Below are 23,978 nucleotides of genomic sequence, written 5' to 3' on the forward strand. Positions count from 1 at the left end.
AATTGGCCAAATATTAAAATTTGACTTTCATTGCTAGTTAGGACTTACTAAAGGATTATAGGATTTTAGCTATGTTTCATTTGCCAAAACGGGATAATATTTTTTAAATCCCAAAACAATTAGTGTTGTATTTTTCTGGAATGAGGAGTAGGCCTAAAATGCATGTTTTTAGTGATTTTGGTCATTTTGGCCAAAATTGGACCCGGTTTCACCATTTTTAGAGATTTCTTAAGTTTGAATTACATTTTATATTATTGATAACAGGTCTTCTTTGCTAAAATTCAAAGAATAGACAATTTCCATGGAAATGGCCATTAACGCCAATTTTTTTGTGAATTTAACTGCATGGGAATAGCCCCTGTTTAACAGGGATATTTGGTTTAAATTGAGCATTAATTGCCATTGCCATGGAAACTGAATTCTGTTTGAATTATCTCAATAGCTTGAAATTAAAGAAGCATTGTTTATCAATAAAGTTAAGTGTATAATTCACGTGGCTCGTGTATAGGCCTACTCTCAATCTTCAAATCAACAAAATTTGCGCACTTACAATAATGGTGTAACACCATTAATTTATATAACTCCAACGGTCATTTTTAGTTATGGAGTTGATAATAATATATTTTTGGTTTCTTTTTTAGGACATGAAGGGGGTCCAAAATCTTAAGACCATCATAAGGGATAAAAAATCCACCCTTTTTACGGAGGATAAAAAATATTGATGTCCGAGGTTCTAACCTCCACCAAAGTATTAATGAACACAGACTCCTTTATAAAGGCCACATCGGTATCTGCTCTATAGATTTTTGTGCAACTTTGTGCCAGCCGAGTTAGAATCCCGGGGGTTAAGAAGTTTCTGTTAAACCCGGCTGCCATTTCTGAAAAGTCACGTGAGCTGAAATATTTGGGTTGAAAATACAGTTTTTGTGACATTTTACAGTATAATTTAGGCTATTACTGGATAAAAAAGTACAAATAATTTTTATCTTTTGACTTCTACAGATGGTGAAAAGGACGAAGTAAAATGGCATCTCAAAGACACGGGTAAGGCTAGACTATGCCATAGTCGATTTTTGATAAATAAAAGCATGTTACGTTATTAATGTTAATCATGATGAAAGCATTCAGTTGAACTCGAAATTATACTGATATTTATTACATCAAAATACTAGTATAAAATTGTTATGAAAAAGTTTATAAAAGTGTACGTAGGCTTATATTATTGAATGCAACATATCATAATGTCATAATTGTATTGGCACTTCAATACTGAACAATTCTGATTTTAGAATCTGCCAGTTTATTAATCGCGAAATTCCAGGTTATAAATCATTACTTGGGAAGCTAACAAACAGAGGGAGTAGGGTGACTGAAAAGATCAGATGTGAAAATCTATCAATTGTGCACACATTAATTAAATCAGAGTTTTAAGCTTAAATACAATATGCACAATGGACAAGTGGACTACGGGGTAGTCTAGGGTAAGGCATCTTGAATATTGCTTCAACCTTCTTGATCACATTGTGACAACAGTTGACAAGCTCAGAGTTGGTGACAATAAAGCTAGCTTTATTATCCTTGGTGACTTTAATGACTTTAAAGATGAAGATTTATGTAATCACTCTTCACTTCGCCAAGTTGTCACTTTTCCGACTCATGAAAACAACTGTCTTGACAAAATAATGAGTGATGTCCATGATCATTATGAGAAACCTGAAAAACACGCCCCCATTGGTAAAAGTAAGCACTGCGTTGTCGTGTGGAAGCCTAAGACCCAGATCTGTAAGCATGGTAAGCCAACTTCCAAAAAAGTAACCACGAGGCCTTTAAAAGATTCTTGTATGCGTACGTTAACTACGTTTGGTCAGTGGATTTGTAGTGAATCATGGGACGGTGTTTTAGAGGGTTCTTCATGTGATACTATGGCTCAATCACTTGAGAATGTACTTTCAGAAAAGTATAAAGAACACTTTCCCCAGAAATCTGTGGTGCACAGATCTGATGACAAACCTTGGTTAAATGGTTCAATTCGTAGACTCATTTTGGAACGAAATAATGCCTTCCAATCAGGTAACATGATGCTTTATAAACCTCTAAGAAACAAAGTTATTTATGAAATCAAACAAGCAAAAAAGAACTACTATGCTAAAAATGTTGAAGTTTTGAAAAAGACACAGCCTGGGAAATGGCATAAGAATATCAGGAATATTATTACTGGTCACAACAACAAATCTGGTGATTTTGACTTGTCATTCTTGGGTAACACTGTTAGTGAACAAGCTAATATGCTGAATGAACACTTTTCTAATGTTTGCTGCCAATTGCCACCACTCAGATTGGAATCTCTACCTTCCTACTTACCAGCCCTTGCTCCTCCAACAATCCATGTTTGGGAGGTTCAAAATCGGTTAAGCAAACTCAATGCTTCCAAGGCTGGCCATCCAGAAGATATTCCTATTAAAATCATTAAGGAATTCTCGTACGAGTTGGCTGACCCCCTAACTAAAATATTCAATGCTGGTCTCCAGGAAGGTGTATTTCCATCTGTTTGGAAAACTGCTACAATTATTTCAGTGCCAAAAGTCAAGAAACCGTTGACAGCAAATGAATTGCGCCCAATTGCCTTGACTAAAATCTTAGGGAGGGTGTTTGAGTCATTTTTGGCCGAGTGGTTAAGGGATGATTTTACTCCGGTTCTTGACAATAAGCAGTATGGCAATGTGAAGGGTACAAGTACAACTCATTATCTTGTTGACATGTTGCACAAGGTTATCTCTGGTATTGAAAAACCATCCACTTATGCTACTTTAGTGGCGATAGATTTTACTAAAGCATTCGACCGAATAAACCATAGTGTTGCTGTAAATAAAATTATCTCTTCTGGAGTGAGACCCTCAATAATCCCTGCGATCAGTAGTTTTTTGGCAAACCGTACACAGTGCGTTCAATACAAAGGCCAGCTTTCTAGCCTTAAAACCATCACCTGTGGCGTTCCACAGGGAACAAAGTTAGGGCCCAGTATATTTACTGTGATGGTTAATGACGCTGCCGAAACTACTACCGATCGATGGAAATGTGTTGATGATCTCACCTTGGCAGAGATCACTAACACTCAAGCCAAAACAAAATCAAAGCACCAAAAGCTTCAACATCATCTAGATGCTTTAGATGATTGGTGCAAGGTCAACGATATGCTGCCGAAACCAGCCAAATGTCATGTTTTGCATGTAAATTTTTTGAAAAATCCTGTCCAACTCCCACAACTTTCTCTAGGTGGTGAGGTCCTTCAGACTGTCGATCACATGAAGTTACTTGGTCTGGAAATTCAAAATAATCTGGGTTGGGACATCCAAGTTAAAAACATGATTTCTCGTGCAAGTAGACGTTTATTCATGCTCTATGCTCTTCGTAAACATGCTGCTCCAGTTGAGGACATGCTGGCCATTTTTCAGACCTAGGCCTATATCCAACCCATTTTGGAATATGCTTGTGCAGTTTGGCATCCAGCGCTTACTAAAACCAAAGCCACCAGATCGAAAGGATTCAAAAACGCACTTGCAAAATCATCCTTGGCAATGACTATCAGGACTACGAGTCTGCTCTTCGTGAGCTTAACATCAGCAGTCTTGCCAACCGTAGGGAAGATCTGGTCGTGAAGTTTGGCCAGCAGGTCCTCAACTCTGAAAGACACCGTCACCTACTTCCTGAGCAGGGATCTATGAAGTACAATCTCCGGCACGGCAGAATTTTTCCTGAACCCTTCTGCAAAACAAACAGGTTTCAGAATTCCACCATTCCGTTCATCATCAGTAAACTCAATTTGAAAAAGTAGTGTAATCCTATGCTTCTGCTGGTATTTTACTCCTCTGCCTGTATCTCTGTTTTTGTTTTGTTTTTAAGTAAATTGTTGAGTGTATATATAATGTATATTTTTGATGTGTAAATTGTATTTTGTAAAGCCGGCGCTTTTCAGCCTATGCTGCCTGCCGGCTATTTGTATACCGTGAATAAATAAAAAATAAATAAATAAATAAATAAATAAATAAACTGGGGGGGTGGTGTCTTGGCTTCATTCAAAAACATTTTTGAAAATGCAAAACATTCTAAACAGCCTAATGTTATTTTAAAAGTGTTGATAAAATGTTTTGCAGAAATGTTTGCCCAAAATATTTTACATTAACGTCTTAAAAACGTTTTTCATGACTTTTATAACCCGACAATTAAATGTTATTAAAACGTTTTAAAAATGTAGGCCCCAACTTAAATTTTTTTTACCGAAGTCGGACTTTAAAAAAATAATAATTAGACTAATATTGATGGCTTATTCGGTAGTTGGAAACATTGGGGTTTGGGAAGAACTAAAAAATGGGGTCAATCGACCGAGGCATAGGCCAGCAACAAACCATAGTAGACTACGGTAGGCCTACCTAATAATAAAACAGGAATTAGTTGATTATAAACAAATCAGACAAATCCGTTGACCTGTCAAGCTCTGTCACTTCCACTTTTCTTGGGTTCATGGGTGGAATGATTTCAAACTACAACGAAAAGGGGGAATTGAATGTGGTAGTGACGTTCCTTCAGTTTGCTATAGGATCTCCAAAGATTGATTCATACCCGGATTTATAAAACTTTCATTTTGAAGTAGGCCTAGCCTTTTTGGCAATAATGTGCTGATCATGAAACGGCAGTCTGAAGTCTTTCACTCTTTTATCGCAAGAAAAAATGGTTATGACGCCCTCATCAATCGGTAAGGTGTTTTTATATTGTGAATTATGCTACTTGCACTACTTTTTTCATTTTTGGTCAATAAAAGCCTTTAATATATTGTCTGCGTACTCGAAAGTAATTTTAAATAATATAATATTCATAAAACTGACTATATTTTCTTGAAAATATTTCAAGAACATGTTTTTAGATCGGAAAAGGGAGTTATTTCTGCACAGTATAGAAACACTCTTTAACAAGTGAGTTGCAAATTAGTTCCAGTATTAGATTTAATTTACAAACTAATGACTCTTTAACAAGATTTCTGAAGAAAACACAAGCAGGGAATAAATAAGATTGACACAAGTTGCATAATCAGAGGGAGTTCCTAATTGATTTTGCTGCGAGCTGTCATTCCGTACCGAAATGTAATTTGATTTTACTAGTGCAGATCGGAGCCGTAGTATTTATTTATACACATATTTGTACCACTGTTATGCAACTTTTGTGTAAGTATTGAATTATAAATCAATAATTTCAGTGTCAACTAGAGCGCAAAACAAATTAGCAATGCCAATGCGAAACATGCAGTATGCACGGCATGACTGAGTGAGTTTGATTTTAACAGCGTTTTATCCCGGGCGTGTTATTTTGATGTATGAATGATCAACCAGCACATGACAATATGATCATCAAATCACTAACAGTATGTGGAATTTAAGTATTGTGTAAAAAGGTCAGATAAACTTTGTTAAAATTACCCACATGCCCAAGTGACTACACATACTGTCTTGTGTTAAATTTTATAACATTTATTGAAACAGGAAGCACTGACTGTTGTGTCTGAGACTATTATACCTGAAATAGTCTCAGGTTGTGTGTTGTGATTGTTGTCATGCTTGGTTGCCTATCAACTATAGAGATAGGTGGGTCTGTGTTTGGGTTCAAAGACCACCACATGTGGTACTGTGTTTTAAGTGATAATTTTCGTGAGGGTTTTATTTTCGTGGATTTGGCAATTGTAGTGCCATCCGTGAAATTAACACCTCATGAATAAATGTATAATGTATTGCAAGTATAGGGTAAGAATCGTGAAAATAAAAATCGCAAACATGTCTCTCTCACTCCCAATTCATGAAAATAACTGTACCACTGTAAGTTGTGTAACCTCACTGCACAGAAATTCAATTTGTGTAGTGGTAGTTGTGTATGTCTACAAGCACAAGTAAATAATCTAATCAGTTTAATTTTTTTTTCTATCTCTGTACATGTGACTGACACTATTCGTGTTGACTATCATTACGTTCAATTGCTAAATAAACAGCAGTGGCCACTCGGGCAACAGTGGAAGGGACACACCCATCTACTTATCTGGTGTCCAGTCTTTAAATGCACCACTACCGGGTGAAGAGACAGATGACATTGACAGCATATTGGACAGAATTGACCCTGCTCCAAAGGTTGTACAACCTGAGCCAGTTGCTTTAGGCACGGCGGACTTAAACCCCAAACCAAGACGTATTTCACACGGTAGTAAACTTCCCCCAATTCAACGTACCGATTCGACATCCGATCCTGAGGCAAGATCGTTGAATAGCGTAGTTAGTGCCGGACACATTAACCCGGTTTATACACGGCCTATTAAAGTAGCTCCGGCTCCGGGGAGTGATACTGATGAGGCAGAGACTGCCGGTGAAAGACTTTCATCTGATAATTCAAGGACAAGTTTAGTGGACAGCATGGCAAAGCGTAACGCTGGTTACAATATTGAACGAGATGATACGATTGAGATGAAACTGCATCCGAAGAGACCACCAAGTGGGGATGATGATAATCATCATGTTGTTCATCATGCTCGTGATAAGTTGGTCTATTCACCACCAGATATGGATGAAGATTTTAGCCATCTCAGAAAATGGGACAGTACGGATGATATAAACATCTCATCAATTCATCAGGTAAGTTTTAAATTTTAAATTTGCTATTTTGAAATTATAAAAATTTAATTGCATTTTTCTCAAAAAATAATAACACTGGTAACAAAAGTTGTGTACATGTATTATAGGGGTAAGGAATCCAGTTACTACACTGGAATTTCAGTAAGACAAGCGGTACATTATTTATGATAAGAAAAGAGGTTTCGCTAGAATGCCGGGCTAGAATGTACCTCATTCCTTTTATAATGAACCTTGAATTTCAGTGAAGTAAAATTTAGCATTCCTTATATACATAAACTTTTGTTACTCAGGTGTATAGTTATTGTTTGAGAAAAATACAAAATCAGTAAAAAAAATTATCAGGGGATGTAGTATCACCCAAATAAATTTAATTATTTATTGATGATTTCAAATGACTTACAGATATGTTTTAATTTTTGAGCAATTTATGTGGGAGTGCCTGCAAAAATGGAATTTAAAAATTTAGAAAAACAACAAACGTTGGTTCACCACATTTTCACAGATGAAGAGGGATGTCAATGAATTTATTTCCCATGCAAATTTCTACATTATACTGACAAGGGGAGGGTTCCCCAAACTTGGGTTCAATTTTCCAAATTTTTAAAAGACTACAAAGTACAATAAAGGGTTCTTTGAACATAAATTTAAAATCATTTTTTTAAGAACACAGTTAAATTATAACTTTTGCATGATTATTTTTAAACAAATACATTAAATTCGTCCACAATTAATAAAATTCCAAAACACCAGTGATTTTGTTGAAAAAAAATCCTGATTTTAATCATGATTTATTTTAAATGTGATTTAAATCAAGCAATATTCATGTTAAAAGGAATGTGAAAGTGATTATTCCATGCTGCATATCATCATGCATAGTTATGCAGACTTATTTTACAATGTGTAAATACTACTGATGGCATAGTTATTTGCATTGTTGAACATGTCTCAATCATGATTGTTTACTTGCTGTAAATAGAAACCATTCAGTGATTTCAGGCCAACTGAGTGCTTCTTGAATAAGGTTTGTAACTCAATGAACCCATAAGCCATACAGAGTAATCAGGGCAGGGTTGGCTGATATTTATTTTTAAAAATCACTGATTTGAATCGCAGTTGGAATTTTGTCAGCGCCCTGGGTGTCAGCGATGTAGGCCTACCATGATAATGTGGTTGGGAAGAAAAAAATCAAAACATGATAGTGATTAAAATCATAAAATTCTTATAAATGTTTAACAATATTTTTTTAAACCCAACAGATTTTTTTATTTAAAAAATAAAAATAAAAGACATTTTCCAACTCTGGGAGTAATTGTTGACATCATATCATCCAATTGGATAATTTTAGGAAGATTTTTATTGCATAAAATTTGTATATTGTGGTAGTTTGCTGTCAAGTTAATTAAAAGATGTTCATTAAAGATCCAAAAACCTGATACATTTTAACTTACATATAACTTAGAAGGCTGCCAACAAAATATGCTAGATTTAATTGGGTCCAGGGCTAATAGTTCCAAAGTAAATTTTTGAATAAAATGATAAAAGGTAGCACATGTATCATATTTTATAAATTTTATTTTCACCACATTTATTGCTTGACAAATGGATCAGTTTTTTTTTCATGAACTCTTCATTGAATTATATATTCATTACCTGGGTGGTGCGATCAATCAAGCAAAATCAGTCTGAAGTCGGGCATATCAAATTTTCACAGTTTTAACATGATTTTTATAAAGCATGTGCAACTTTTAGCTATTTTGCAGAAAATCCCATTGATATTATACATAGATTTCAAAAGATATGAAAAGTTGAAGTGTTTCCAAAACAATAGGCAACAAAAGAAATTTTTTTACCTATTTTTTTTATCTGTGGGACGAGCTTTTTGACATCTTATTTGAAAATCAATATTTTCAACTTCCGACTGATTTTGCATTACATAGCAAGCTCTATTCAAAAGTGAGAAGAATTTTCTGAGAGACAGAGAGTTGCAAGTGGAGTGAAAAGTAATTTGCATGTCCTTTAACCTTCTCCCCACCAGAGCAAAAAATCCATTGCCAGCTACAGTTGGTTATTTTAAATATGCTTGTAAGCCCTAAGTAAATTACACCTTTTGATGTCCTATAGTGCAATATCACTGTTTTTATATATCATTGTTGTTTGTATGTAAATTTTATGCCTAGCTGGTCTAGTTTTTGATAGTATTCCTAATTTTGTTAAATTGTGCAATCTGATATATGCTTATGTAATGTATTTTAAAATGTATTGTTTATTTTTTGATGTTTTACGTTTGACCCCTGGGCCAAACTGAAAAACAGTGTTTACACTGAGTTTTGTTACCCAGGCAAAAGAAGTTTTAATAAATAATAAATAAATAAATAAAATACTTAATCATGCAAGGCAGCTACTGGGTAATTACAATTTAGACCTGACCAATTGATGCAAGTTCAAACATCAAAGTCCAAAGTATTGGTCACTTAGTGACTGATATTTCTTCTAGTCAAATTTGACCATAGACAATTCTCGCTATTCACAATAAGGGCGCCGCTAGCGGTTTGCGATGTAATCGTGATGTATCATGGGAAAAGGTAGACATCCAAGTCCGCGCAATACGAATATTACCATGCTATTACATAGGAACACGGGAACACCTTTTCCCATGATACATCACGATTACATCGCAAACCGCTGGCGGCGCCCTTATTGTGAATAGCGAGAATTTTACACAGTTTGAATTGATGCCGTAACTTAAAAACCTTTGGATTTTTTTTTCCAATTCAATTTTAAAAACAAAAGTTGAAAAATTTGAAAAGAAGAAACTTGGGTGTTGGGTGAGTTGTAAGAAAAATGGCTCAAGATTCTTTTTAGTGACAAAATTAGATCATTTCACTGAATGGGGTATAAAATCAAATCACAAACTCAAGAGCTACTGGGCTGGTGACATTTTGGGTCTTCTGGCTTGAAATCTTGTCTTTTCATGTGACAAATCTGTTAAAAATGAGGTATTTGGGTGACAACAATCTCAAAATCATGAATCATGAATCATGAACCATTGCAAAGTATGACCGTGTGTATCCCCTCCATCCCTCCACAGGAAGTTGTATTAAAGTTTGGGAAGCCACTCTAGCCGCAGTTTGTACTCATGCATGCATTTTAAAAAGATATACCGGTATTTTAATTAAAAATATAATAAATGTACCGGTACACATTGTCATCTAAAAAATATGTAAATTCAACTAAATTGTGTTGACTTGAAGTGCTTTTGAAATCTACATGTCTCTTTGCAGCTATAAAAACATTTAATTCTGATTAATTTTGGTATTTGGACTTTTCATGTTAGTTACATTTGTATATCTACTATTAGCAGCGTTCGAAATTTTGGTTGTCCGGTTGCCCGGGACAACTAAAAAAGTCGCCGGACAACCAAAAATACTGATTCGGTTGTCCGCCGGACAACCATAAATCTAGCCAAAAGTCACATTTGTAGGCCTACGGACAACCAAAAACTTAGACGGACAACCAAAAATTGTAATCTGGTTGTCCGTGGACAACCATTTATTTTTCCTAAATTTGAACACTGACTATTAGCCTACATGTAGATGTTGATGTTCATTCATGACAATGACATCAATTTAAAAAAAATGAGCAATAACCCTAACCTATAGCAAGCAGATTTAATATTTTCTGGTTTGTAATACTATTATAGAGTGTTTTAAAAACATCTAGTCCTATGATTTTGCAATCAGCTTAATTTATGTATAAAAACGTATTTTAAATTGTGACACGATCTGGTCCATGGGGTCAAAGGAGGCATTTTTGAAAATTGAGTTACTGTAATTTTTACATTATGCATATACAATAGTCTATCATTTACTGAAAACACCAAAGGTCAAGCATACTTGGTTCTAAAGTTATGAAGTTTTTTGATGTCTATTTTCTTATGTATTTTATTGTTTTTTACTCCACATTTGTACTTTTATCTCAGTTTCAAATTTGCCACCTTCGGCCCCCATGGACCAGATTGTGTCACAATTATTAATCTGTTATATTAAAAAAATTTTAAACATACATTTCCATTATAAATTTCCATCAACAGGTTGCACGTGATGGTGATGTGGCAGTTTTGGAACGACTTCTGAAAAATATTGGACATCACAAAAGACGAAAGCTTAACTTGCAAGATGAGAATGAACTTAGTGCTTTACACTATGCATGTCGTTATAATCACATCAAGATTGTCAAACTTCTAGTGGAGCATGGTGCTGGTAAGTGCTTGCAGATGAGTCAACATAAGGCCCAAAAAATATTGTTGTGTTGCCCTCAAGTGGGGAAAATGGGAAAGTTGGGTCGGTCGGTCTGATTTTTTTTTTTTTTTAAATCCCTAATATTAAATAATACTTCTTCAATTACGGAACATTTGTCAATGTTGACTTCTGGATACTTGTTAGACATGTAAGATAATCAATTTAAGACTAGTCTTTCAATAAAATATTAATTTTAAGTGAAAAACATTGATTTTTGAACAAATCTGTAAAAACCATCATTCAAAAAACAAATTGCGACCCTGATTTTTCAGGATTTAGGGTCGGTCGGTTGAGGGCAACGCAACAATTATTTTTTGGCCTAATTATATTCTGCTGTTTTTGTAACATAACAACTCGACTGTCTTTTAGCAGGCCTGGAAAAAATGTTTATTTCCCGGCAAGGGAGATAAATTTCCCCCCAACTTAGCAGAATTTCCCACCATTTCGTATGTTTTTTTTATCCAGAAAAGCAAAATTGCCTTCCAATTCAGAACACTTCAAAAGGTGATGTGGAGATCGACTGAGGAATCAATCAAAGATTTAATAAAACCGTAACGCCACTTCTGCTTTTTGAAAAACTGTTTGCATTTGTCCGGTCTTGAATCACAGACCACTCAGGTGCCCACAGACTAGACTGTGGATGAGTGTTTCACTGGCCCTGCCAACGTTTTCGTGCATTTATGTGCTCCGATGATTGCACAATCAAATCACGGATGATTGTGCTTGCATTCGCTTCGTGCTGGTTTCCCCTTCTAAAGGGAATTTTTATCAATGTTTTACCACATTTTACATTATATTAATCAAGAGGAACACAAGTCCAGTGTTGACAATTTTCCATTTGATTTTTATTCATTATTCATTATTCATTATTTTTAAGTCTTAAGTATGGTCCAATCCCCAAAATGAGATAAATTTCTTGTTACCATGGTTACATGTTGAGTGATTCTACACCAAGAGAATGTGTTGTCTGTTTTGATCAATAACTAAATAATCATTCCTCGTGTCACATGTATGATGATATCCCAATTCCAGCATCAAGAATTACACAGAATAGTACCTTACTATCAATGTCAAAGACTGCCTTGAGGCATAGATACAATTTAATACAATTAGTTTAGCTCATTAATTCAAGTAGTCAAGTGCAATGACAATTGACATGGATTTCAATTTAGCCAATAGTATTAATACTGCTCAACTGCATTATTGTCAGTATGCACGCTGTATGATCATTAGTGCATGGAGGTGAATCAGATCTGTAAATTAGAGTTTAAATGAACAATAATTGACAGTGAATTTAATTTAATTACAGCAATCATGTACAGTATTAATTTGTGCTTTTGGCCTAATTTATGGTACTAATATTTTTTTTTAAATTGTGTTTATACTTTTGTGATATTAACCCATTTTCTATTATGGATATCATGAATAGAGTATTTCCAATACAATGAATTTGTTTGTGGTAGGACTTCGGACAATTATACAGTATATCATCAGGGGTGTGAAAGCTGAATTCCTCTTTTTTGGAAATTTCTTTGAGGCAAAATTTTTGCTTTTTCTTTCATTTTCAGCTCATTTTGAGCATATTTCAGTGCTTTTCCTCTTTTTTGAACAAAGTTCCTCTTTTTTCAATAGAGGGCACTCACACCCCTGGTATATGGAACAAATATAATAAAGAACCCCTGTTCAAGCCTGGAAACAAGCAGGCGCCGAGCGATTTTTACCCTACGGTTACCGAAGTTTTGACGCCTGGATCCAACCAGAATTACACGCCCAGGCGCCACAGAAAATCTATATTTTGCGCCGGTATATATGACCAGTATTGCTCCATTTTGTCGAGTTCAGTGCTCAGCCTCAGTGCTCAGGAAATGGCCCAGTAAAAGTTCGTCAGGCAAGCTCATTTCCACTCAAAATATTGGCCATTTCCAATGTGTTTTCAACAAAATGCAGCACCCAAATCTTATCTTTTACCTAATATTTTGCAAATTTTCCTTGATATTTGCCATTAGGGCTCATAATTTTGGCAGTATTTTGCCTTGTTTTCTGGTTATGTGATCACGATGATCGCGATCATGAAGGCGGCCATCTTGAATTTTGCCGATGGTTGTTTCTAGATTTTTTTACAATTTTCCTAAAATCATGAAAAAAAAACCGGTAAGGCCAAATTAAGCCCTGATTTTAGTCATTAGATTCAAATTTTATTCAAATAATAAAATAAAATAAAATAAAATAAAATAAAATAAAATAAAATAAAATAAAATAAAATAAAATAAAATAAAGTGAAATAACTACAATAGATTAGAATAAAACACAAAACAAAATAAAATAAATAAGACTCAAACAAAATAAAATAAAATAAAATAAATAAGACTCGTGGTTTTTTAACTGGTCTGTTGTCATAATAACATTGTTACAATTTGTTATTATTTGTTAAAATATAATAAGATTAAAACAAATAACATGGATCTAAACGTCTCAGGTGAGCATCGAAAGCTGTAGAAATAACAAAAATAAGCACTTTGATACTTTCAAAAAATAACTCCTGGCTTTTTAAAAAATGGCTCCTGGTTCACTAGAAAATTACAGGACCAGGAGCCGCTTTTCCAAATGTTTGGCTCCTGGTTCAGACAGACTTATTTCCAGGCCTGCCCCTGTTATAAAACAGCACTGAGCTAGTGTTAGATTGTCGGTCCGGTTCGGGTCAGTAACAGGTCAGGTTGGGTGTTTTATTTTTTCTGTGGTCTGGGAAATTCAGTCCAGTTTTGGGGGAAAACATTTCAGTGCTAATTTATATAAATTGTGGATAAAACAATGATTATTAGATTTGTTTCAAAATTAAATAGGTACAATTTTGATGACCCCTGCAGCTTTACAAAAAATGTCCAACAGTTTGATTTTGATGAATGCAACCACCATGAGGTAAAGTGGACACAAAATATATCGCATAAATATCCTTATCCTTATCCTGTACTAACAAACATGACAAATTATGGTGCTCGAGAATGGCCTAATTGTACTTGGATATAAAATTTTGTTTAAGCTGTTTGTGGCAATGTTTTACGGACTTTGAGTTTTTTATTTTTATATCTATAGATAAAAAGTATTACCTGCTCGTCTCATGTTTGCATATAACAAAAAATGTTTGAAAATGGACTAAAAGGAGATCTATAATACTAATTCAAAATTGGTGTGACATTTTAAACTTATTGTGTTTGTTTATATGTTTGTTTGTATGTCCATATTAGATGTTGCCAACAGGGGAGAAGATGGCATGACACCACTGCACTTTGCTTCTCGATTCAAGAGGACTAAAACCATCACTTACACAGATAGTGAAGGAAATGAGGTAATCATTTAAATAAAAACATGTGTTGTTTCTTTTGATAAAACAAACAAACAACAACAAATCAAGAGTTGAGTTCAGAGAGATGCAAAATGCAATATATACCATTTTCAAACTTTTTGCATTAAGGCCACCCAAAAAAAGATAATAAAGGAGACAGACCTGTGTTTTTAACAGGCCAGAGTGCCCATCTGACTTTCGAAGCAATTTGGGCCACTCTTCCATAATGATGCTACGGCCACCAACATCTGGTTGATGACACCCTACTTTAAAAAAGTCACTATGATCAAAAGAGCTTTAAAAAATGTTCTTTATATTTTTAAACAAGTTATATTTGCTTACAATGTAAATATCTCAAATCAACAATTATGGATATATCGCTTTTTGCATCAGAACTCTTCAAATGATCATATAAATACAGAAGCCTATTAAAATCATTTCAAAAACACATCTTTAATCATGCTTGCTTCATTGTGTTGCAGTACTTATGAAAGAATTTTCTTTTTCTCATCATAATATGGAGCTAAAATATGTGTAGGCATTTTGACTAAATCATGTAGACAACATTGTGTAGTGAATACTTCTGTGACAATTCTAAAACTGTACAAGCATGAGTAATCTTTTTCAAGGCTCTCTTTGCATGTAACCAAATTCCAATTTAGAATTTTACAAGTTTAGGTCCTGATACGACGTACATTTTTCTGTTGCAGTAGGATTTAAATATTATGAGAAAGAAAATGTGAAATTATGATTTTTGGTACTAGCACCAGTTTTAAACAAAAGCACAAATTTTACAAAATAAGCCAATTAGACATTATGTTTAGACAATTATCTGATTGATGTTTGAAGCACAACTTTGCAATAATTGGATTTGACAAACATGAACAAGAAGTACTCCCTATTCCAGAAAAATACTGAACTCATTTTTTGGAATTAAAAAAATATTATCCTGTATTGCCAAATGAAACATAGCTAAATCCTAATCCTTTAGTTAGTCCTAACTGCCAATAAAAGCCGGGAATAAAAGTCAAATTTTAAAATTTTTGCAATTTGAGGTAAAATGGTCCAAAAAACATGCAATTTTGCATGTTTTCTTACAATTGCAGTCACAAAATTGTAAGACTTGGCACAAGTCTAAGCATTCAAAATCTTGAGTATAGGCTAAGAGTTCATAATTTTAATATTATGTGTTATTTTTGCTAATTGGGTATGAAAAAGTTTGGAAAATGTGTTTTCCAAAAATTAGAATGCATAACTTGAAATTAGTCTTTGTTCAAGTCTTTGGGCCTGATTGTCGCAGAATACGAAAAAGGTTGAAAAACACCCTAAAAAGGCATGTTTTTGGCCCTTCTTTTTCCAAAAAATTACCAAATATTAAAATTTGACTATTATTGCCAGTTAGGACTACCTAAAGGATTAGAATTAAGCTATGTTTCATTTGGCAAAACAGGATAATATTTTTTTAATTCCAAAAAACTAGTTCTGTATTTTTCTGGAATGGGGAGTAGTTCATGGGTATATAATACACATTGTTCATGAATTGCACGACACATGTTTTTCACTTTCTCAAGGATTGGTCCGAAAATGCTTGTCTATTGCGCAATGCTTTTATAGCTAAACCTGCAACATTTCTAGATACAAAATCACTATAGGGAATTAAGGATTGCTAAGTTGTTCTTTCTCGGTAAGATTATCATGCGCCTGATTGGTTGAAAAACTAAATATTGCTCACATACTATTGAAGTAACGACATGGAGAACTGTACACCTGGTACTATAATAAGCTGCCATTGTTCATAAGTAGCTCAATAAAATAAAATAAAACAAAAATATATGTTTTGTTTTGATAATTTGACATCTCATTTGTGGAAATTGAGCAAAAAATAATGTGAGATCCCAGGCTTGAAAGTCTGTCATTGTCCAAATCAAATGTGACACTTGATGAGATCGTCAATGGACTATCATGGCATGACTATCCTGGGTAAACATGTAAAAGCTGGTTAAATGATTGCATGCGTGCATGAACGCCCACTTAAATGTGTTGAATGATCATCAAGTGTCACTTTTGATTTGGATGAAAATAGAACATTGGAGACATTCTGGCCTTACATGTACATGCAGATCGATTTTCACAAATGATGTGTCAAATTTTAAAAGAAGAGACGCCCCGTTTGTAACACACTGTTTATTTTGGATTTTCATTTTATTGAATGACCTGGATAGTGGCGGTTTATAAAACTGAGATTGCTAGGTGTACATGCATTATTTCAGGTGTATTGCCCTAGACATACTCCATTTTCATGCAAAAGTCATGCCACTTTCTATGCATCAAAGTTGCATTAAATTCCATCCGAAATTTATGACTTCAAGTATGTAGATCTAGATGCTGCCTTTGTATGTATGTATAGCCTTACATGAGAATTGTTTTACAGGTTACCGAGGACTACGAGAAGTTGTTGTCACATCAAGTAGAAGGGGGTGAAGTATGTGTACATAAATGCATAGCAATGGGACTTGAATGGGGATCTGCTGTCATGGTAACGCTACGCAGAAGTCATTGAATACATGCTTTCAATTTTTAAATCACACTTCTTTTATGATATAATCATGGCATGGCTAACGATTATCACTGTAATGTTCAGAATTCAGTGCTTTTCTTGATATCTACATTGTACATACACATCGTATGTAATTATGCTCTTCTTAAGAGAATGCCATTATTTTGATTTACACAATTTTACAACAAAATATATTTTATATAATTGATGACTTGTGCCTTGCGTACACATGAATCTCTGCCTATTAATCATGTTGTCTAACCTTTAGCCTTTATTTTATGCATTTTCCTTTATCTTATCCCAGTAGTTTTTATTTGAATGGCAAATAATTTTGAACAAAAATTAAATTTTGACATTTTGTGACCAATGGGAACTAATTTGTCCTCTTCAACACCCATTTTTATGTAGCACATCGATAATGGAAACAAAATGGATTCTTGCAGGGATTTCAATGTTGTCATGGCTCCAAATTCATTTGTCGGTGGAACAGGAAAGAATTACATCCTGGCATTAGGAAATAATACAAGTTGTTCTTTTCCGGAAAAAAATAACAAATTATTTATTATATGCCTTTTAATTTTTGATTGATATATTTAGGTGGTACTACACCCCTTGATAAATTTGTGACTATTTTTGCATTTTTCTCAAAAAATAATAACACACTGGTAACAAAAGTTATGTATAATAATATAGGGGCAAGGAATCCAGTTACTACACTGGAATTTCAGTGACTCAAGACAAGCGGTACATTGTTTATGACAAGAAAAGAGGTTCTACTAGAATGTACCTCATTTCTTAACATTATATAATAAACCACTTGTCTTGAATCACTGAAATTTCAGTGAAGTAATTGGATTCATTGCTCCTGTAATATACATAACTTTAGTTACTGTAGTTATTTTTTTGAGAAAAGTGCAAAGTTAGTCACAAAATTTATCAATGGGTGTAGTACCACCTTTTTTTTGTACACACAGTGTTTTGTCGTGAATCACAAAGGAAACTTAAACTTGTGTAAACTAACTTCCTGTTTCACGGTTTTTTGGAGTACGTGGTAAACTTCAGCAGTTATGGCACGTAGTCCACATAAACCCTTGAATTCATGGTCTTCTTAACCATATATTTTGTTCAGATAATTATTTGCCATTTATTCAAGCTCTAACTTCTAATTCATTTTTTAATTTGAAACTTTTTCATATATTACATTTGTATGCATAATGTAGTTTGCTGACAAATTACTAGCATATAAAAATGTATTGATGTTATAAAAGCAATGTCATTGACTGATGCCATTAAAGCATAAAGTGCACGAGGCTCAAAGCTGTTTTACATAAGTGCATGAGGCTTGAAAGTGTGGATTTTGCAACCATACTTTTAATTTGCTAACAACATTTATCCTCCAAGTTTGGTTGAAGGAATTTGGAAAATGGTGAAGGACTAGTTGTGGTGGAGGAATACTCCAGTAGTGGTGGAAAAAGTGTTGTATTCTTGTTTGAATTAAATATCACAGTATTGTAGGGTTAGAGAAAGAAAAAAAATTGGAAAATGGTGAAGAACTAGTTGTGGTGGAGGAATACTCCAGTAGTGGTGGAAAAAGTGTTGTATTCTTCTTTGAATTAGATAAATTCACGGTATTGTAGGGTTAGAGAAAGAAAAAATGTAAAGCAGTTACTGTCCCTGTTTGTTGGATAATTTGTTGGTAATTGCACAAAGTTCTTTTACTGGCCAAGAAAGTGGCTTTTGAAATCTTTTCTTCACAACGGAGTTGCTTTGTAAGTTTGTAGTCAGGATCCAGAGCCTACATGTAGAGGTCTCTGTAGTCAATACTGCAAATTAGACATTGCTAGAAGTGGTGCAAGTTTTTTGAAGTGTTTGTCCCAATTCAACAAGACAGTATTTAGGCCGATGTTGTAGGCCTATTGTATGTTAATTATTCAAGTCAAGTCTTTTAGACCAATTTGATCGGAGATGCTTTTGAAATTGAAATTTGCTAATCATTATGCATCCTTCTTTTTTTCCTGTACTCTATTGTATTAGATATAATTATGATAATTTTTTGATTCTTTTAACTTCAAAACTTCAACAGCACCCTTTTATATACATGTGCATGTAATCTACACATTATGTATACTTATGTGACTATTCTAAACATGTAGATAAGATGAATCTTATCAGAAAATGTTACATTGTAAAAGTCTAACTTTCAAGAACATAATGTTATTAGAAATGCTGTCATTGAACAAACAAAAATGTTTTATTTTATGTAGGGGGAGGGGGTAGATAGAATAACCATTGTATATATGTAAGTTGAGAATTTTCATAAATTATAATGTGTAAGAAGGAAATACAGAAGGGTCTCAATTTGCGCATAATATTTAGCTATTATGTATAAGTAGTAGAAATATAGTACTTTGCCCAAGTAGCAGCAGGGTCATTCTAATGTAAAATGCTGGCAATGCCAATGTTGAATTGCAAAAAGAACCTAGCTCACATCCTCATCAATTCATGAAAATCTATGTGGTCTTAAAGAGCAAACAAACAAACAAACATCCTTTGACAAAACACAGATAAAAAAAAAACTTGTCGTAGTGTTTATAACAGCACATTGGGGGGGTCAGGCCACCCAAAAATCTGGCTTTTACCTATTACGGCGAGCTTAAAGGAGCCTGAAATTTTTAACAGTAGGGGGAATCGAAACCTGTGGCACCCCCGACTTTTGAAAACCTGCGGACGCCACTGTTAACAGCTTTTAAATTGGATCCTAATTTGCTGTCCATATATCACTGAGTGCTTCCAACAATTTTATTCAAATGACTCCTCTCCCAGACATCAGTATATTACCAATACACATTAAATGCAAAAATATGCAGGGTGTGATATTAATAATATTGACACCTGGTTCAGTGGCAACTTGCAGGTGGATGCATATAGATACCGGAATCAATGAACAGGATAGCTACACAATGTACATGTAATATTATAGTGTGTGAAATACAATCTGGTATTGTAATCATTACTCGTATAGCTTCCTTGATAGCGCATGTGTAGGTTTCAAATGCCATTCAAATAGCTATACATATCTTGTAGGCCTTTATTATATTCATAGGCAAACTGCCCGTATCTTTTTTTATTTCTTGCACCTGTTTTTGATTACATATTTGTAATTGTATCTTGTTTGGGTGTGTGACAATGATGATGATAATAATGATGATGTAAATTTAGGAACTTTTTTTATAATTTCATATGTTTTATGTTGTTTTTTTACCTTATTTTTGCCTTCCTCAATTTCATTTTTACTGACTTTGGTCTAATTGGATCTGATGTCCATGTGAAATAGACTGCACTTTCTTCATTACATTCATTTTAATTTCTTACAAATTAAAAATGAAGATTCCAGTAGAATATCTAGTCGGTTATCTAATCATTTGTTTTTCTTAGCGTTAAGCAAATATTTGCCATATTATTTCTGTAGTGTCCTTCCCAGCATGCAGGTTCAAGTTTGTCAATATGTGCGACCATTTGAGCATGATAACTTGACAAGTCACGCTATTCAGTAATTGCATGGCTCAGATAATTTCACAATAATTCACCTTCAATTTAAATTGCTTCCAAATGTAAGGCGCTGATCATCATGGGCGATTTATTATATATATTCTCATTTCCATTTTTGTAAATATGCAATTATTTTTGCTATATTTGGCAGCAAATGTATTGGCGACCAATTTCTGTGTTGTCATAGTAACTGAGGAATCTCTGCAGCGTGCTCTCATAATAGAATCTATTGTGTCTAATAATGGTCCATATATTGGCATGGTAGTGAATGTAGGATGTGCGGATAATCTGTGCTTGGCTTGTAGTTTTCCCAGGGTTGTTATTTCTTAGTGCTGATGTATCCAGACTTCAAAGCTACTTAAATATTGTGAGCATTTATTTATTATAAAAATAGAAAACGTGTCTGTATTTGGCAGATTTCATGATTGATTTTAAAGCTTTTACATTTAGTGAATTTTTGAGAAAAACAAAGATGACAGCTACATGTTAAAAGTCATTTGAAGATAGAATATTTACACTGTTCTGTCAAAACCTCATAACTCAATAGCTGCTAGGTGTTAAATATGTACAATATAATATATTGTATTGTGTATATTTAACACATAGCAGCTATTGGAGTTACATAGTCAGTCAGTTTTGACATTTGTGAAGAAAAAAAACGCCACAGAATATTTAGTATCTTTGAGTCATTGCCTGTGAAAGTTGCATGCATGCTTTGCTACAGTAGATTAGATACCTGGCCGGCTCGTAAAGCCTCAAATATTATGTGAACCTAAATATACTGGTACGGTAAAGAGTTATTATGCAATTTGTTTTGTTTTTTAAATTCTTGTATTGGGTATGCATCATGCATGAAGCATGATTAGGTTGAAATTTCTTCTATGCCTGATGATGGAATTGGCAAGATGTATGCGTGGGGCACAAAACAGGACTGTGTGATGGCAACACTTGGTCAAGTATTATTAACCGGACCCGTGTGAATTTCAATTGCTACTACTCCCGCACTACATTAGAATCAGGGTTACATTGTAGCTGTAGAATTAGGTCTACATTACGTTCTTTGTAATTATATGATTTGATTTTTTTTAAATTCTCTCTACGATTGAAATGCACAAAGATCAAAACAGTAAAAAATTCATTTTGACAACAAATTGTAGCTAATTGACTTCACTGATGAGTAATGGGAATATTTTCAATCAAATTATGAGATAATAATTATTTGATGTAATTATGTTTGGGTTTGAATATTTTGTTGTTGCTCCTACACTGTAGTATTCAGTAAAGGCCATAAAAGTCAGCAGGGTTTTGTTGATTATGATTATTATTTTAATTATGATGATAAGTATCCCTGTTTTCAGCCCCACAGGGAAAATAGTATGGTATTTTTTTCTTTAATTTACCTAAGCTCATATCGATAGAAACCTATCTTACGGTTTCAATTACTGATATTATTTTATCATTTCTGTGAAAGAATAACAAAACTAAAGTTTGATGGAAGTCATTAGGCCTATATTATGGCTTTAGTAGTGGCATTAATTACTAAGGTGTGAACAGTTAACATTCCCTGGGATTTAAATTTTTTTTTATGTCGAGCATATCTAGGCATTCACCACTGAAATGTAGGAGATAACACTGACGAATCTTTGACCAGGCACAAGTGACCTGGTGAACGAAGGGGTTGCTGTAGATAGCTGGTCGGGGCAATTTTTACAGGACAGTCAAGTGTAGCCAACAATGGGGCTTGACCCTGATCGGAACCGACTGTAACAAGGTCTTTTATCTTGGGTCATCTGCCCTGCCTTTACTAGATGAGCCACAGGGAGAGCAGATAAGATTTTTTTGGTCCTGTGGGGAATTGAACCCGGGACCTCTTGCACCAAAGGCAATACCTTAACCAGTGTGCCACGCTGCTCCCCTCTCATCATTTACTAAAAGATAAACACCATTAACTGCCTCTCTGCATTGAGTTGGAAAAATCTCAACTGTTAGGACATGATCAAAACTAAAATGGGGCCGAAATACAACAACATTAAAAAAACCCCAATATTAATCCATTAAGCGATGAAGAATTAATATACATAATATGTTAGAGATTGCATGGTAAACTTGGTGTTACATTACATATAGTTCTACATTGTATGGTGTAGACAGATCTTTATGTTTTGACAAAAAGTCTTGTTGATTGATCAGGTATAGCAAGATGCGTGCAAACCATTACTCAGAAACTGAGTATATATACTAAACCTCTAGGGAAGGTCATGTTACCTATTATCTAAATGAGCAAAGTGATACGCATTATCACAAGGCTCTGACAGGTTTTTACTGTCGTTAGCTCCATCTGCTGAAATTGAATAATTAATATACCTAATTATGTTAAACTGTGTGTTTATTAAAATAGCACTACAATTTGTGTAAATTGTAATCATCAAAGGCAAATTATTGTGTATTATGTTATATGCAAATGTAGTATTTACATGTAATTTACGAAGTATATAGCACTTGCAATAAATAATTATGTACACCTAAGAAAATATTAAGGGAATAATTTGACAGTGTCTACACAAACACCTACATGCAGGGTTCAATTTTACAGGTGTTGTGGAGCAAAATGCTCCCCATTTTGGACAACCTGCTACACAAATTTCAGCTTGTATAGCAATTTTTTACAATGTAAACATACAATGTATGTTAATATTATAAGAACATCACCTAAATAAGGTTTTCGCTAAAAGTTGCTACGCAAATGTTTCAAAGTAAATTGAACCCGGCCTTCATGCATATTAGCATATATAGCTACAACCATATCCTTTACCCTAAACCCTAATCATCTCTTTTACCCTTTACCCTTTACCTAACCCGCAAACCCTAATCTTTACTCTCCCTAACCCTCACCCGTAGTCTCAGTAACATCTACCTTTATAGTAGCCAAACCATAATCCTTACCCTTAAATGTTAACCTGAAGTCCTGAACCCCCTTAAATCCAAAACTTACTTCTTTTATATAAAGATAAAGGCTTAACAATTTTGACTCATAGGACAGAATCTGTATGCAATGAAATAAAACAAGACGACATGCATAATTTTGTATACAGTAGTAAAGGGCACAGGGAACCCTCACCCTTAGTCCCAGTAACATATCTACCCTTATCGTAGCCAACCCATAACCTGAAGTCCTGTATCGATCCCCTTTATCCAAAACTTGTTCCTTTAAAAATAAATTAAGATAAAGGCTCTGCAATTTTGACTCATAGGACACAATCTGGTTGTAATGAAATGGGCTATTCCAGAAAATAGATGCACACCAGAATCCAGAATTTTAAAATCCAGCAGAAAAATTGTTCAAAATCAGAAATTTTAAATTTGAGAGCTCATTTTTGACATTTCCGTGATTTTTCCTTCCTTTAATTAGATTTCCAAGCTTTTCCAGAATTGCAACTGAAATTCCAGTCGTTTTCAGAAAGCAGACTTGGAAATCCAGACATTTCTTTGATTGAAAAGTTACTCCTCTATAGGGGGTGTGCACTTATTTTCTGGAATAGCCCAATAAAACAAGATGACATGCATAATAT

General features: G+C 34.1%; 1 protein-coding gene across 1 annotated transcript in view; it reads left to right on the plus strand.

Annotated features, from left to right (window-relative positions):
* The window catches only part of LOC140157045 (transient receptor potential cation channel subfamily A member 1-like), a 63,496-nt gene that overhangs the window by 3,012 nt on the left and 36,506 nt on the right, over positions 1-23,978 (plus strand). Inside the window, 4 exon segments of the mRNA XM_072180111.1 lie at positions 1,003-1,044; positions 6,032-6,665; positions 10,756-10,924; positions 14,206-14,306. Coding sequence (XP_072036212.1) covers positions 1,025-1,044; positions 6,032-6,665; positions 10,756-10,924; positions 14,206-14,306 — 924 coding nt within the window. The 5' untranslated portion in view covers positions 1,003-1,024.

Source organism: Amphiura filiformis, chromosome 7, assembly GCF_039555335.1.
Source record: "Amphiura filiformis chromosome 7, Afil_fr2py, whole genome shotgun sequence".
In the NCBI taxonomy this organism is placed as follows: domain Eukaryota; kingdom Metazoa; phylum Echinodermata; class Ophiuroidea; order Amphilepidida; family Amphiuridae; genus Amphiura; species Amphiura filiformis.